Consider the following 17287-nt stretch of genomic DNA (forward strand, 5'->3'; position numbering starts at 1 on the left):
CCATATTAATTAATAGGCATTTACACTAAAAAGTGATGAATGCTTTTTGGTCTCTACTTTTACGTTTTGTTGTATTTTTTAGTAATCTCTCAATGTTTGATTATACTTTTTGAATTATCTATGTTCTATTTTAGTTAGGTAATAGGGTTATGAGATAGTGTACTGGCAAAGTGCCCTCCTCTGAAACTGTATATTGTGGATTCATATCTTTTCTTTCCACTAGCTCTACAATCCTATGTGGAACTTGGCCGCCTCACGAATAAACAGATTTTTTTATGAGAAATAGGTGTTGGCCATTCTCTGATTGGTCAGGATCAGGGTATTTTTCTCATTTAATGTTTATGGTCTGCTTAAAAAGAGTATTTTTTCTAATCATTTGCACATTTAACTAAAAATTACCATTTCTAGTGATATCAATATGACATGTGAACATCAATCATCAATTGAAAAATTACACATTTTTATTCAATTTATCATTTCAGTACACATCTGGTGACAGACATTGAGGCATGTAGATTTGAATATATTATGAATCACTTGTGGATTTTAATGTTTTTACTGTGACAGTGTTGACTTTGGGAGGATTGGTTGCAAATCGTGTTGGCTCATCCTTTTTTAAATTAGTGGCAATGACATTTTATATTGCTATGCCACAGGTGAACCCGAACTGAACGTGGACTGCTATGTTGGTTCTAGTATTTCAATTAAATGACAAAGTTGCGATACATGCTAATGCCAGTGGTATTTCAGATTCTAAACTGTCTGTGCGTGTTTATAGGGATTATTGTTTTTTTTTTTGTAGGTGGTGGGAGATGTGGTGGGTGGCGAATGCAAGGAGAGACGGCTCGGCGCCGGAGAGTCACCCGTTGCTGTGATGCTTCTCTGGCCACACGCCACCTCTGGCCAGTACTACAGGTTAATATTGCACTATTGATCACATGTACATATGTACAGATTAAATGATTAGGTCTATATCTATATGCTGAACTCTGGAGAGATGGAACACTGAAAACTTTTTTTTTTGTGATTTATCATTAATTTAGTATTCGCATATCAAAAATATAATTTTCTATAGAAGAGACTCAATATGTACATTCTTTGGTGAATCCATTTTTATTACTATTATTTACGACCAGCTGGTGATGTCAATAATTTACATGAAGGAAGTGGAAGCCTTTGATAATTATTCTCATTGTGAATCACGAATAAAATGATAATTGCATTCTTCTGAAGATCTATTCATATCAATGTTAATAAAAAAACAACACTCAGTTATAAATTCTGTTGAAAAACTGCAATAAGTAATGATATGATGTCATGAGACAAAAACATTGATATCATTTTAATTGCTTTTGGCAAATTTGTTAAGAAATCTTATTTTTCATAATACGAAAGTCGCATTTAGGATAGTCTCAAAGTAACTCATTGTAGCCAAAATATTCAGACTCATCGGCGGCTTTGAGTGCTAAATTATTGTAGAAAGAATGATTAGTTCTCAAAAGGAATATTCATTCGATGATCAAATTTCGTCTCAAGGGGTATTCTGCGGGTGTGTTTTAGGTTTTACCTTCGAGAGAAAATGACAATGGACGTGCTGTGGATGAAAAACTTCTCGATGGACCCCCAGCTGATCAAGGACTACTTCCAGAGGTTCCTGTACCAACCCAAGGACCGGGAGTACCCCGACCTTTGCCAGTTACCCGACCTCAACGAGCAGACCCTCCTGGACAATCTGCGGGCGCGCTTCTCCGCCGGATACATCTACACCTACGTCGGCTCCATCCTCATAGCCGTCAACCCCTTCAAGTTCCATCCCATCTACAATCCCAAATATGTGAAACTCTACCAGAATAAGAGGATCGGCTCTAGCCTGCCTCCCCACATTTTCGCCGTGGCAGATACAGCTTACCACTGCATGCTGAAGGAGAAGACCAACCAGTGCATCGTGATCAGCGGGGAGAGCGGTTCGGGAAAGACGGAGAGCACAAACTTTCTTTTGCACCACCTGACGGCGCTCAGTCAGAAGGGCTCTCACGGGAGCGGGGTTGAGCAGACCATCCTCAGTGCCGGACCCGTGCTCGAGGCTTTCGGGAATGCCAAGACTGCTCACAATAATAATTCCAGTCGATTCGGAAAGTTTATCCAGGTATACATACGCTTTCGAATATAACTTTTTTTGTTAATGTACATTGTTCGTGGTTTGAAACTCGGAGAATAATGCAGGCAAAACATTCAATTTTGGAATAGTATTAGGTAGTACATTAAATTGAGATTGGAGAATTGGATTTAGATTTATTAAAGAAAATAATATCTGTGTCCTTGAGAGATCTTGTAAAATTACATTTTGAAAATAAAAATAGTCATAAAAAAATATGTGAGTGCTTAGGCAATTTTTTTTAACTCCCTCCCAGCCAATTTGGGCATTAGTAAAGTAGCACTACAATAACATTTCACTTATTTGCCTTAAGTAAAAATAATATGATTTTTTTAAAGGTCAACTACAAAGAAAATGGAATGGTGCACGGTGCCGTAGTTCAAAAATATTTATTGGAGAAATCGAGGATATGCAGCCAAGGGTGGAATGAGAGAAACTATCACGTCTTCTATTATCTTTTGGCCGGGGCCTCGGAACTAGAGAAAGAACAACTCCATCTTCTCAGCCCCGAGCGATACAATTATCTATCAAAGAGTGGGTGCTGCGCGTTGCCTAGTGTGGATGAAAAATATGAATTCTCAAGGCTAAAGCAGTCCATGGAAATGGTTGGCTTCATGCCAGATAAGCAGAGGAGGCTGTTTGGGGTTTTGTCTGCTGTTTTACTGCTAGGTTTGTTAGAATTTTTCTTTTTGACATTCAAAGTTAGTCTTTATCATTCATATTATCATACTAAGCAATTTCACAGATGGTACGCATGTTATGTGTAAACATCACTTTTGGTGATTGTTTTACACTTGGGTGTAGGACGATTCGACTGAATGACAATCGATATCAAATATTGCCCAAAATTATTGATTGTTTAATCGTTACGTTGAAGGTTTGTGTAATGTGTAATATATTTTGTTAATCAAAAGTGCATTTAAATATAGTATACAATTGGCAGGCTTTGGATTAGTTTCTAATGAGTATTGTGCAATATCGCCATGGTCCAATGCGATATTGGAATGTGAAAGCACACCATTGACATTTCAAAAACCTTAAATCTCGCTTTATCATACTGTATATTACACTTGTATATTTGGAGGGCCATGTCATAATGTATGTGAATTTCTTTATGCATTTCATTCATTGGTAGCGGCGTCCAGCGTGCTGTTGGCGACACCGAATCGTCACATTCCCATTACACTTTCATTTCAATTCAATTTGAAATCTATTGCCATTTAAGACTTAGAAATCAAATTGTTATCGTTTTAAAGCTGTGATGTTATCGTTTTAAAACGATCGACCCGACTGTCGGATATAGCAAACAATGTCAGTTCGTTATCAGAACATGTTTTGAATAGAAATTACATTTCCTATTATTTAGCGTTACATTTATGCATTGTTATTATCTCTCTTATCTTGACTTAATTTAAATCTACTTCTATAATCATTTGCTTTTCAATGGATTATACTGTCATATCGGATAGAGAAATTATTATTATTAATTTTACAATATTAGCAGTGGTTTATTTAGGGGTTTGTGCCGAAATCCCGAATGCTGAAATCCCGAATGGCCGAAATCCCGAAAGCCTAAATCCCGAAAGCCGAAATTCTGAAAGCCTAAATCCCGAAAGCCGAAATCCCGAAGGCCTAAATCCCGAATGGTCGAAATCTACTACTTTTTATAAAAGAAAATGCAATAAAAAAAATATATATATATTTTGACAATTATTAATATCTTAGTTTCCATTTTTCCACAAAAAAATGGTTTTTTGTCTCTCCTATGAATAATTGCGCAATCTTAACACTTATTTTGAATTACACAAAGAGAGACAAAAAACCATTTTTTTGTAGAACATATTATAACAGATAATCGGCAACTTAGGAGACATCTATTTCCTAATTCTGATTCCACAATTAAATATAATATGGGAAATTATATTTTTGTTTCAAGCCTAAATGATTGGATTTAACATTTAAACATTACGTGTAATTAATTACATACGGAAAGTGTACATATTTTTTGACCAAATGAGGACTTGAAGTTTTTGGTAATAAATCCGTCCAATGATGGCAAGGTTGTGTCCCAGGATAGTGTCGTATTTGTAAGTTTTTTAGTTTGAAACATTTCAACCCCACAATCATTTACAATTTATTTCAATATAATTGTGTAATAATCTGTGTAAATTATTACAGGCAATGTGGAATTCCAGCCGAGGAAATCTTACCACCATGACGAAGCTGTGGGGGTGAAAAATCCCGAAGTGGTCGGTTTGATATCCGAACTCTTGAGGGTGAAACAGGAAACCCTAATGGCTGCGCTCACCGCCAAGAGAGCAAGAGCTTCTGGGGAAACTCTGGTCATCAACTATAGGTAAACTAACTTCATTACAATGTGCACATTTGCAAATTTAGTGTGATGTTTATTTACTATTGTATGAGTGACCAGAAACGTTGAAGAAAGTCTTTCATATACATACACGGTTATATTATATAAGAAAATGGTTATATACTAAACCAATGAGTAAATTACCTGAAATGACTTGCATTTCACATTATAGATTCATTTGTAGCAAACTTCATATTGTTATCGTCCGCATTTGTCAAAAACTGCAAGCGATTCAACACAATTGGAGATTAACTCAATCAATAAATTCCATGAATAATTATTAAATGAGCTACAATGACCTTGCGACAAGCATGTGACATGACAGGTCTCATAGGCCCCGATCCGATAGAACTGAATATGACTGCTGATCTGTCAAGTGTGACACCACATCTCTCGCAGCAGTAGTGTCAGTATCATTGCCTGATCTTCAATGGCTTCTCCAAACTTCTAATGAAGATAAAGAAACAAAAGTTTTTAATGAGGAACTTATTGAGTGGGAGCAGGGGCCTTTGACACTTACTGTGCAAGTAATATAAAGTCAAATTATTATCTTCCTCGTCATGTAGTCTTGGCAGCACATTTTTTTTTCACACATTAGAAACACCAGCACATGTCACACCGATCTGTCTATTGTGTGCACTATTTATGTCGAATCTTATAGTCCGACAACATAAAACTGAACCTTTTGATGTTCGGTTGTGTTCGACTATGTTCGGCCAGTACACGAGCATCTAATAAGGAAACAGCCCGTATTACACATAGAAAATCGTCAGTGACTTTCAATATAAATAAATTATTAAACTACTGTCCACAAGGTCTCGGCGATAACAGAAAGTCGCTTTAGTTGCGTGTAGAAATTTTTTTTGAGAAAACCAATCCGGCAAAATTAGGTTTTTAATTTATAATAATAATTCTATTCTCAGCTATTCACTTAGAAGCCCTAACATTATTCGATAATTAACAGTAGAAAAATAAATTTTAATAATTTCTCCTCTTAATCATTAGTACCTATTATGATAGTTAGGTTAAATACTGGGAAATAAATCATTAAACCCACATTAACTGATTATATTGCTGCAGGTATGTATTAATTAAATAATTAGGAGAACACAAATTATAATAAGTAGAAGTATCTATACATAATATGTATAGATATTAATAAATATTATTAAATATATTGATGACCCAATCACATTTTTTTATAATTTTCAAATAATGTCTTATTTTTAGTAAGTTGTTATAAAAACATATACTGTGAAAATCATTTTCTATAAAAATATATATCTACCTACCATTATAATTGTACTGTTTTTTCATCACTTTTAAATATTCGGTCACATTAAAAACAATAATTTCTCGTGCTTGTCTTTGTAAAGGTTTTTTATAATACCCCGATCGAGATGGGGTATTCATTGAAAAACTGTAAATATACTATTGTATCCTGTAAAACAGACTTTCCACACACAGACGCAGCGTTTACACATCTGCTATATGCGCACGGAAGTCAGTGTGCTACTGCGCAGGTCCGTTTAGCTATAACAGCCTACGTCAACCCCGCGCCACTGGTTGTTGTCTCATGCCTATGTCGCGGGTCGTCGACAATCGCTATCGTTACGTTTGAAAGATTACCTTAAATTCTGTTTCCATGAAAATTAATGGCGAAATGAATTAAAATTAAAATGTTTGAATGTTTTCAGGTTACCGGAAGCGATAGCTGCCCGTGATGCAATGGCAAAGTGTTTATATGGTGCTTTATTTGACTGGATCGTGATGCAAGTGAATCATGCACTGCTTTCCAAAAAAGACACTTTGCGAGAACATCAAGGACACAGTATCGGTAAGATATCACTTATCCTTCTTCTGACGCTACAACCCAGTGTGAATCTTGACCTTTTCCAAAATCAACCTCCGAGTATCCTTGTCTTACTCATCTAGTTCTCTACCCCCAGTGTCTTGAGGTCGCGCTCAATCAATCCATCGAAACAATTAGATTTTTGTTGCTAATACAGTTATCATATTCATTACAGGCGTTCTGGATATATTTGGCTTTGAAGATTTTGGACCATTCAACAGCTTTGAGCAACTGTGCATCAATTATGCCAACGAACATCTTCAGTATTATTTCAACCAGCATGTGTTCAAGTACGAACAGGAGGAGTACCGACGGGAAGGCATTCGGTGGACCGATATCGGTTTCCTCGACAACACGGGATGTCTTCAATTGATTGAAGGAAAACCCGGAGGACTTCTGTGCGTCTTGGATGATCAGTGCAAGTGAGTATCCTTTTTTATTGACATAGATGGATAATCTGATATTCTAACTGACATGAGGTGAAGAAGTAAACTCATTGAATACTGTTTTAGTTAGCTACAATTCATTTTGCATTGTAAATTCATTTGTATCATACATACTTCACTATTTTGGCTGCCAAATACACAATAAAAACATTCTAGAAATGCTATCATATGTTTTTTTTTTTTTTTTTCCGACCATGTCCGATCCTGATAGGATCATATGGGCCTCCACAGAGTGGAGGTTTGTATTGACAGATTTTGTTTTTTACGAGAAATGGATGTCAGCCACTTGCTCAACCTATTAGGTCCATACCCTGACACACACAAATTGAAAAACAATTTTTGTACTTGCCAGACCCAGGATTCGAACCTGGGACCCACGGCTTTGTAGTCCAACGCTTATGCCACGCGGCCACCGTGGGCGTTTCTATTCTTTCTAATTCTAAAATATCATAGGGCTCCTTATTGTAGCCAAACTCTGGGTGAATAAATTATACTAATTAAATTTTATTGACATGAATTTAACGTGTAATTTCAGTTTCCCCGGAGCAACGAATGAAACGTTATTGCAAAAATTTAATACGGTTCACAAAGAAAATATTTTCTATGAAAAACCACAAAGGAGAGAACCTGCTTTCATAGTAAAACATTATGCGGGACGAGTGAAATATCAGGTATGCACAATAATTGATAGGTATCTAATGCTAGTGGATAAGTCAAAAAGATTTTTGACCCCAAATTTTACATAGTTTGGGATACACTGTTAAATAATGACGTGACACAAAGTTGTTGAATTAAACCTTCTATAAAGACACTAAATATGTGACAGAAAACTGAAAGAACGGTTAATAAGGTCGATGATTAAATTAGCTGTAAGTCATTTTGCAGTGCAGTTATTTGCCAGGAATACGCTGAGATAAAAGCACCTTGCATTAGTGATACAAGTGTAATACAAGCTTTTATACAATGTTAATTTTATACAATGTCAACAATTGTTATTTGAGTATTTAGATGTATAATCACTATATAATATAATATGGGTTATAACTGGATGTCAAAACAGTCCTCTATCCTGGTTTTAGCTGTGATTTTTTCAATGCGAAAACGTACAGAAAATTAAGTTTTCAATGGCTAACGATTCAACGAAACTGAAAAATTTTGGAACCACCTTCAAGTGTGTAAAGGGTTTATGGGAATCACTGTATTTATAGTTCAAACACCTTGGATTGACTGATATTGAAAAGAATTACAGATTGATTTACCGGGTCTGGGTAACATGACCTCAGTATATCTATAATTAATCCAAAATTAATTTGACTTTTGAACATTTTCATTGATGTCTTGGATTGACCAGGAAATTGTTTATTTGTGTAATAGTAATCAAATATAATGCAAATTTTGTGTACACATAATATTTTGAGGATAATTAATAGTTCATGTCCAATGTTTGCTTTCAGGTTACCGACATGCGAGAAAAGAATTTAGACTTAATGAGACAAGATATAGTTGGAGTATTGAAAAACTCTTCATTGGCCTTTGTGAGAGAATTGGTCGGAGCCGATCCCGTTGCCGTCTTCCGATGGGCCATTGTCAGGGCATTCTTTAGGTAACATTTTGAGTTTGCTATTTATATCGTGTACAGGTGTAACATTGTTTTCAAGGAATGAGGTAGTCAATTTATTTCCAATTTTTTTAATTCAAAAATTTCCATGGCACATTGTTCTTAACTTTATTTCTGTATTTGTTGTTTGTTTCAGAGGATATTTTGCTTTTCACGAGGCTGGACGAAAACACCGTCTAAACAGAGCTGATGGAACTAATAGAGTATCCCGAACATCTATCCATACTCCGAATGATATACTAATCAGGTAAAATCACATGCCTATCACTATTTCATATATTCCTAATCAAAATATTCATTGCCCGGGTATATTCTCATAAATAAAAATCTTCATTGATTTAATATTGACTTACTCATTCAATTGAATTAACTACTTGTCTTGTAAATTGATCCTAAAAGTATTTAAAAGAATATATTTAGTTATTTTAGTATAAATAATTAATATCTTGCTTGAAATGCACTTTTTATATCATGAATTTATTTATTAGTCCCTGGATCGATCGATTCTTATACAAAACTCTGCACATCGAGATTCGGCCATCTTATTTATACCTAGTAATTATTCGAATACGAAGTAAACGCCCACTGTTTATTTCAGCTTTAAACCGACCACATCAAAAGTTGCACAGCAATCTAGTTTAATATGTTTGAATCGTACTTGAATTACACAATTTGTAATGGTTTTACAGTACTTTATTTTGAGTAATAATATAAAATTTTTCACACAAATTAATTTAGACAAAAATGGGTTTTGATGAGAAATATTTAAAATTATCATAACCATTTTTATCTTCTGTATGTTAATGTGATATTAGTTTTTATTTCGAGTGTACTTTGAATTATCTAAGAAAGTTTATATTTTCCATTTGATTTATTACTATATAATCTCACATAGGAGAGAGGAAAAACCGTTTTTATAGTAAACGTCTTGTAACTTAAGCCTGGGTATTTAACGGCATACCCTGTTCACTAAGAAAGTTTGCATTATCATTCTCCGCCTTTATTCCAATGTACCCACTTAGAATAGAATATATCGCACTGTGATTCACGACTTATTATCACTTTGGTTACTCTACGCAATTTGAATCCATTCAGCGGTAAACTATCGCAGAAAAATCCGCCGATCGTGTAACAGGGTAAATCGGTTGCATAGTTTTTCTTGCGCATGCGCATTTTAACAAATCATTTACGATTTTTTGAGGTGTGCATGCGCACTACAAAATAATAAATGTTATTTGATTATTATTGTAGTATTGCAAATAAAACAATGGATTTGCAGATTGCCAGATGATTTACCACGGTGGTATTATTTCCACATATTTCTCACTCTAGGATGTCTGTCAGAAGTGATATTTGTATAATTAAAACTGTACTGTTGTATATAAACCAAAGAACTCGCTTGAACCTTTTGACATTAGATAATACAAGAAAAAACATTGTCATTTTAAAACAAATAAAAAAGAAACCTTTATAAAAAAATTGTATGAATCTTAAGTAACTTTTAATCATTTTCACAATGTAATTGATACTATTTCATGGAAAGATGTATACTAATTTAATGCTATCGCGGCTTGAAGAGGTCGCGTAAAAGACTCAAGAAAAATATCCCACCCGCAAAATCATACAAGAGAAACTTCCGCGATTCGAAGACGGGTGGAGTAAAGATATCATTTGTCGTGTTTTGGAACAATCGCAGCTGGTTGGAATAAAGGCGCAGAAGGCTGAAAATATATTTGCCACATTTCAGATTGTATTTAAATTTGGATTCATTGTATGTATTGTACTCAACTTTCTTTGTTGATTCTGGCGGACATGAAAAATTATTCAATATCCTTGACGAACGTTGTGTTTGTTCTTGTCAGTCGTAAATAGTATGTGATTTAACAAATATGTATTTGAAATTTATTCTGCTTATCTCCCGAAATGGCATTCCTGTAGTCACCTGGTCACTGTATCTGCGATCAACCTCGCGATCAATCGCATTGCGTAAGTTTAACTCCAGATCACGCTCTACTCCTAGCAAGCAATTGTCCAACACTTGAAGAATAATAGCACCTGAATTCTAAATACATAACAGAATTTATTACGCTTTACGAGCCTTTCTAAATTATATCTCGAATCTGATCTGTGTGAATGAAATATTTGCATATTATACAAATCAGATTCTTATTAACATTTTGTGACGTTTTTAATATTCCCATTTGGTAGCAGACAGCTTATATTCTTTGAAATATCAGGAATTGCTTATTTTTAAGAGTAGTTTGTGCTTTTTTTTTTTAAATTTGGCTGCTATAGTTAAACCTTATTTAGGAACAGTTTAACTATACAAACACATGACTTATGTTATGTTATGAGCTTCAAACTTGACCTTAAGTGTATATGTGGGTCTATTCTATACTTATCGAACACTAAATTGATAAATAGTATCAAACTTAGGGTAGGTTTGTATCAAAATATTAGCACTTATTGTAACAATTACACGAAGCCGGTTTTTATTGTTGCAATAAGTGCGATATTTTAACAGCAGCAAGATAGGTGCTGTTAAAATATAGCACTTATTGCAACAATAAAAACCGGCTTCGTGTAATTGTTACAATAAGTGCTAATATTTTGATACAAACCTACCCTAAGTTTGATAATATTTTTCACTTTATCACTTTAGCGGTCGATAAGCATAGAATAGACCCAATGGTAAATGTTACCACTCTGATCATTGATTATTTAGCATGAAATCTATTTTGATGATCTACTATTTTTTATCAATTCATCTTCATATAATATTTTATAGATAGAAGTCAACTGCCAAAGTCCCTTTGAAATCACAAATGTTTTAGTTTTAAATGTTACTATGTAATAAATTAATTAAGTAAAAAAATTTAACTGTAAGATATTGTTTGTATCTATTATATTGTATATCGCAACATTCTTAAACCGAGGTTTAACTGTAGTACATATGTATGTAATGTAGTTTTTTTTTAAGACGCTCTAAATGTTATGTCATCGAATCTCCTGTAGAGATTTATCATTTTCCTTTGTCATAGCTTTAAATTGATTTAATTTATTTACGTTTTGCCACCCATCGCAACATCATCAGCATGCGAAAGCAATCGTCGAAGTTGGACTATCAATACTCGCCATACAGGCATTCGTCGACGCCCGTCAAGGAGACAAAATCAGCATCGTCGGCGGACAACGATAAGGCTCAGGGCCGCAAGGGGTGGTCGGCCGGCGCCAAGACCCAAAGGACTCCGCAGGGCAAACCGGATGACAGAACTAACCGGGGCGCCCTCTACGCTAATGAGCAGGACGTTATGCAAAGGGCCAATCAAATCGTGATGTACGTCTACGGTTCAATTTACTTTCTATGGTGTTGGGTCGGGGTGGTGGGACGACAAAAAAAAAACTCGGTGGTGGCTGCGGCGTGGAACATTTATTTTATTTCTTCTTTTGTATTGTCCCTGTGAAAATCTGCAGGCGTATTGTTGTATTTTTTACGTCTCTGAATGTTTCAGTGTTATTATTTCATTGTATTCTAAATATTAAATTTTCATGTCATCGCTACGGAGCCAAATAATTATTATAATCTTTACCGCCTTACCAATATCGTATTGTTGTATTTTTTACGTCTCTGAATGTTTCAGTGTTATTATTTCATTGTATTCTAAATATTAAATTTTCATGTCATCGCTACGGAGCCAAATAATTATTATAATCTTTACCGCCTTACCAATATCGTAAGGAATCGTCTGAACATCAGAAGAGGAATTATTCAATAGGATCAATTGCTCGGAAGCTATGAAATCTTTGTTTATGGTACACGGGCTCTGTAGGATTGGCATAAAAATTATTTATAGTTAGAAAGAAGAGAAAGAGTAGTTATTTAGAATATTTCAAAATTTAATATTAAGATTATTTTTTGTTGTGTTGCTGTTTCCTTTTGGCTTTATCGTTAAAAATGCTTTTTTTTATTCCACAATTTTTGTTTGCTTTCTTTCAAAATAAATTTTATATAATGTGTATTTTAATGGTAAGGGCAAAATTCAAATGCTTGTAATTCACTTCAATTTACTTTATTAGAACCTTTGGATTTATTATGCAAGCTTTCCATCAATTGATACATATTATGTAGTTTTACACTTCTAGAAACAAAAATATAATTTTCACTTTTACTTTCCTAAATTTCATGCAAGCTACCAATTAGTGTGTATTTTACATGGATTTCTATTAATAAATTAATCAGGTGTTGGCGTGAAGTGCATTTGGATGCTTTTTATACCTAAGTATTAGTATTTTAACATTCATTGATCGGGTGAGGGTTTTAATAATTATTATTGAACAACCTTTCTATAGATTCAGTTTTTAACGACACATTTCACCAAATCAATACAATAACGGTAAATTATCATTTTGGAAATTGTATTATCAGACTTTTTTTTCGAAGTATAGCTGTCGGCAGTTCTCCCAATAGATTAAACCACAATTGGGAAAAAAAAACAATGTGATTGATACACAGTTATCATTATAATATGGAGGAAAAAAAATACATTTTGCCAATCTCAGTTGGGTTACTACATAATGTATGTACACATGGTTTTGGGATGTCACTTTGGAAATATGATATGTCATTGTATTCATTTTAGTCTCATTTTAGTTTCTAAAGTCTCTAGTCTATTATTAAATTGATAAATGTCACTGATTTTTTATCTCATGGTTAGTCACTGTAACAGAAGTATTTCGAATTTTAAACATACACAATACATTATCATCATCTGTCATATATATTTATCAAATATGTATCATTTAAATGGTGTTTATCCAGGAGCATGATAAGGTACTATATTTATCTCGTGAATATTTTAAATTACAATTATGTGAAATTTTACAGTAACAGTGATAAACACAGTAATATAGCCAAATTATCACTAACTTCTATATAATCATTGTTTGTTTAATTACCTTTCTACATCACAATTATTATAACTAATTAACTGAAAGGCACATGAGATGATACTGTAAAACAAGATATAAGATAGTATCTGTGATATTTAAAAAATAGATATTCATCCTAGCGATTTCATTGGTTGAAACATTTGTTAACCGCAGTTAAGTGTTATGCTTTGTTGCCCGAAACAATGTCGCTGTTATTGGAGTTTGTGACTTACATTATTGGTCTGTAGGAAGAACAAGTCGTTCCGTCCGCGAGAACGAGGCAAGAAAGGGCTGAAGAACCTGCAGAGCGTGAAGACGTTGGCAGGTAGAACTGGCGCTGCCAGCGGTGCCTCCTCCAGCGGTAGCGGCGGAGCAGGCGGCGCAGCCGGCTCGGGCGGGAAGGCTCGCAAGCAGCCGCTGACCGTTGCCGCCCAGTTCCAGCACTCCCTCCACTCTCTCATGGATACCCTCAACCAAGCCAATCCATTCTTTATCAGGTGCGTATCTCTAGTTTTGCTATGGTAGAATGTGGATTGATTATCATTAGCTGTCTGTTCTTTGAGATTGTGTTTTTTTTAACACTATAACTATCCACGAAACCCACTTACAGTAGTGAAATACATTACAAGAAACAACCAGTTTTAGCGAAAATCACATTGATATAATATTGTAACTTCATCGAAAACTGAACTAGAAACCCCCCCCTCCCCCCGGTGTGTGAACACATTGCCCTCATTAAATGAATTGCCTTAACTCAGATTTTTGGCAAAATGCAGTTGTGGTTATTATATTTAAACTGTGTTTTCATATTTTTTTTTTTAATGTTGGGCACGTTTTCATATTTTTTTCAAAATCCATTTATGTAACTCATGGTAATGTCCTTTCTAAGCGGATGAAACCGGTGCTGATCATTATTTAATTTTGTAAATATTTTTTTTCCGACCATGTCTGATCCAAATAAGATCATATGGGCAGATTTTGTTTTTACGAGAAATGGATGTCGGCCACTTGCTCAACCTATGAGGTCCATACTCTGAGTCATACACAAATTGAAAAACAATGTGTACTCGCCAGGCCCATGATTCGAACCTGCGACCCATGACGCTTCAGCGCGTGGGTGTCGATTTTTGTAAATAATTTTACTGTATTCTGTTTAATTTTAATTAAAGAAAACCTTGATTCTGTGTGAAATAAAAAGGAACATTATTATATAATAATTGTAAAATAAGTTTAATAATCATCTCAAATCAGCCATAATGCATAAATGAGAAAAAGAACAAATGAAATGACGCCTCTGAATTATATACTAAATTCCACACATAAACGATTCCATTCAAAATTTTCCATAGCTAAAATCTTCTGAAAACTGGTGATTTTAGACATATCTCTGTTTTCCTTTCACACACAGAATTATATTTTATTCCTTCGCTTTATTAACTCATTTAGTACTAACACCGCAACTGGCGCGTTTGGAGCAGTTGACCATTCAATATAATTAACGTGTTATTTAAATGTGGTAATTAAAAAGTAATTAAAACTTCAGCGGTGGTTGTGTTGACGTATTAAGGATAAGGATATTTTTTTTTATGGCGTTAATTGTCAATTCTTGTAGGAAATTTATTGTATTAGATAATTTCTTCATTATTTAATTATTGTTCATATCTTCAATGCCTTTTAATTTACCAGATTTATACCGAAGTCAACAAGAAACGGCACATTTAATGACAGCTTGCATTTCAAACAAGCGATTTGCTGGCACTGTCATAGTACTCGAAATACAATAAAATATTTTTTTCTTTTACAGATGTATCAAATCAAATAAGGACAAAAATCCGAACGAGTTTGACGATGAAACGGTTCAGAGACAGCTGCGGTATACGGGCATGCTGGAGACAGTGCGGATTAGGCAGGCCGGCTACAACGTGCGACTCACCTACGAGGAGTTTATTCAACTCTACCGAATACTCCTTCCCAAGGGTCTGCTCAGCTCGCAGAATGACGTCAGGCACTTCCTGGACACGCTAAATCTCAACAGGGATAATTATCAATTAGGTATGCAGTCACGCGATCATGTAAAGTGTGCAACGAGAGAATCCAATCACAAAATTGATGTTAAAATTCAAATGTCATTAAATGTCTCATAATATGACATAGATGCGGAGCTGCTCGCGTAAAGTGACTGTCTCGTTGAAGGCCGAAAATGCATTGATTGACTGTCATTTCCTGTTCGTATTATTATCTATGCTATATAAATGAGCATAGATAATAATGCTTTTGTTGTAGGGTTGAGTAAACCTCTACAGACAAGACACAATATTTTTCAATTAAATTAATTTTTTGCAATGAATAATACATACAAGACTAGAATGCAATATTCAAAATTGGGAACTTCAGACCAATAAGAAAAAAAAATTAAAGAATAGCCAGGTAAAAGGTTGCCAATATTAATAATAGAATTTAAAATGTCACATGTTAGCAAATTACCAAATGTTTAATCATTTTATCTGTAGCTCATTATGTTTCACTACCTGGCCTCAACCAAATAATTTTGAGTATAAATGGAAGGAGCCTTGAAATTATTTAGCCAACACATGAAGCATGGTTAAGTTGGAAAACTCCACAAATATTAACATTGCTCAGTTGTCATTTTGATTTTCTTAGTCATATACAATGGCTGGCATTTTTTATATTCATTCATAAATGTTATATTATTGGGTGCATATCTACTCATTGTGACAGGTTGCCTTTTCATACGTCCTGAAACTTGGCTAATAAATGTCTTCGCAGTAGTGTGAAGTTTCTTTGGAAATGAACCTACAATGTAAAGTCACTTGTAGCTAACTTAAGAGCGTACTTCAGTGAAACGGCAAATAATTTTCAACAGTAGGTGCGATGAAATTTCTCACTTGTCGCCAATCGGAGACAGACAGTCGAAGTGTCTGCACATCGATTTGTTTTGTCATGGCGTCGGATGAAAATATTCTTAAATCGTGTAAAGATGACTAAAAAACTTTACGTATGTACTTAAAAAAGAAAACAAGTCAATGAATATACTATTATTATTAGTAATATAACAATAAACATAACATTAAATGGACGCATGTTGGATTTTTATGACAAATTATATTTCGTTCGGCACGCGTCATTTGCACAATCCTCGCATCCCCTAGCCACGATCTTTTTAGACCATGCCTCAACTGAAGTATAGCCTTAATCAGTCGGCCAGAGGTCCTTTATTTGTTTCAATTCCTCACATTTCGGCTCTATCTTTATATAAGGTTTTTTTCAACATCTCTGGGTTCAATTGTATATTTTTTTAAATTGATATCGCAAGGTGTCAATACCTATAGATGTCGGTAAATTCAGTCTAAAAATTAAAAAAATAGACATTCCCTTTCTCTGATCTCTGAAGTATAATTTAACATATAAATTTATAAGTTAACATGCCATTACCTTAATTGTCAAAATCTATAACATGATAAACTGTATTTAATTGAATGCACTTAACCTCTCGAGTTGAAATCGTTTCCCCCGTGGTTCTCGTCGTAGTGGAAGGAAACTGAAGGAAGAGAGCAGAGGTTTCAATACCTCTGATGTTACATGTAATATTGGATTCAAACATGTTATGAAATCTGCCAAAATGTGTATCACCTAATTAACTTCTGTCAGTCATTATTATTTTGTGAGGTGCCTAATGAATAAATTGTTTTGTCAGGTTGTACGAAGATATTCATGCGAGAATCTGAGCAGACCAAACTAGATTACCGACTTCATCAACAAATTATGGCTTCCATCATTACCATCCAGAGGTGGTGCCGGGCTGTCTTAGAAAGAAGAAGATTCCTCACTCTACGAAAAGCTACTTTATTAATACAACAGTGTTGCAGGTAAATTTTTCTGCCCATGTCTTTTACAT

At 34.5% G+C, this 17287-nt stretch overlaps 1 protein-coding gene across 4 annotated transcripts in view; it reads left to right on the forward strand.

Moving 5' to 3' along the window:
• The window catches only part of LOC147072891 (unconventional myosin-IXb-like), a 49888-nt gene that overhangs the window by 17604 nt on the left and 14997 nt on the right, over nt 1–17287 (forward strand). For 2 of the 4 annotated variants that reach the window (XM_085946010.1, XM_085946011.1), the window contains exons 4-16: nt 803–915; nt 1561–2146; nt 2494–2824; nt 4334–4511; nt 6224–6363; nt 6554–6800; nt 7360–7495; nt 8279–8427; nt 8579–8689; nt 11537–11779; nt 13620–13868; nt 15176–15423; nt 17087–17258. In XM_085946010.1, coding sequence (XP_085802136.1) covers nt 803–915; nt 1561–2146; nt 2494–2824; nt 4334–4511; nt 6224–6363; nt 6554–6800; nt 7360–7495; nt 8279–8427; nt 8579–8689; nt 11537–11779; nt 13620–13868; nt 15176–15423; nt 17087–17258 — 2903 coding nt within the window. The remainder of the gene's footprint in view (nt 1–802; nt 916–1560; nt 2147–2493; nt 2825–4333; nt 4512–6223; nt 6364–6553; nt 6801–7359; nt 7496–8278; nt 8428–8578; nt 8690–11536; nt 11780–13619; nt 13869–15175; nt 15424–17086; nt 17259–17287) is intronic. The other 2 variants (XM_085946012.1, XM_085946013.1) reach the window with 1 other exon arrangement.

Source organism: Rhyacophila brunnea, unplaced genomic scaffold, assembly GCF_057557595.1.
Source record: "Rhyacophila brunnea isolate RB1 unplaced genomic scaffold, BYU_Rbru_1.0 scaffold_19, whole genome shotgun sequence".
Taxonomy (NCBI): Eukaryota; Metazoa; Arthropoda; class Insecta; order Trichoptera; family Rhyacophilidae; genus Rhyacophila; species Rhyacophila brunnea.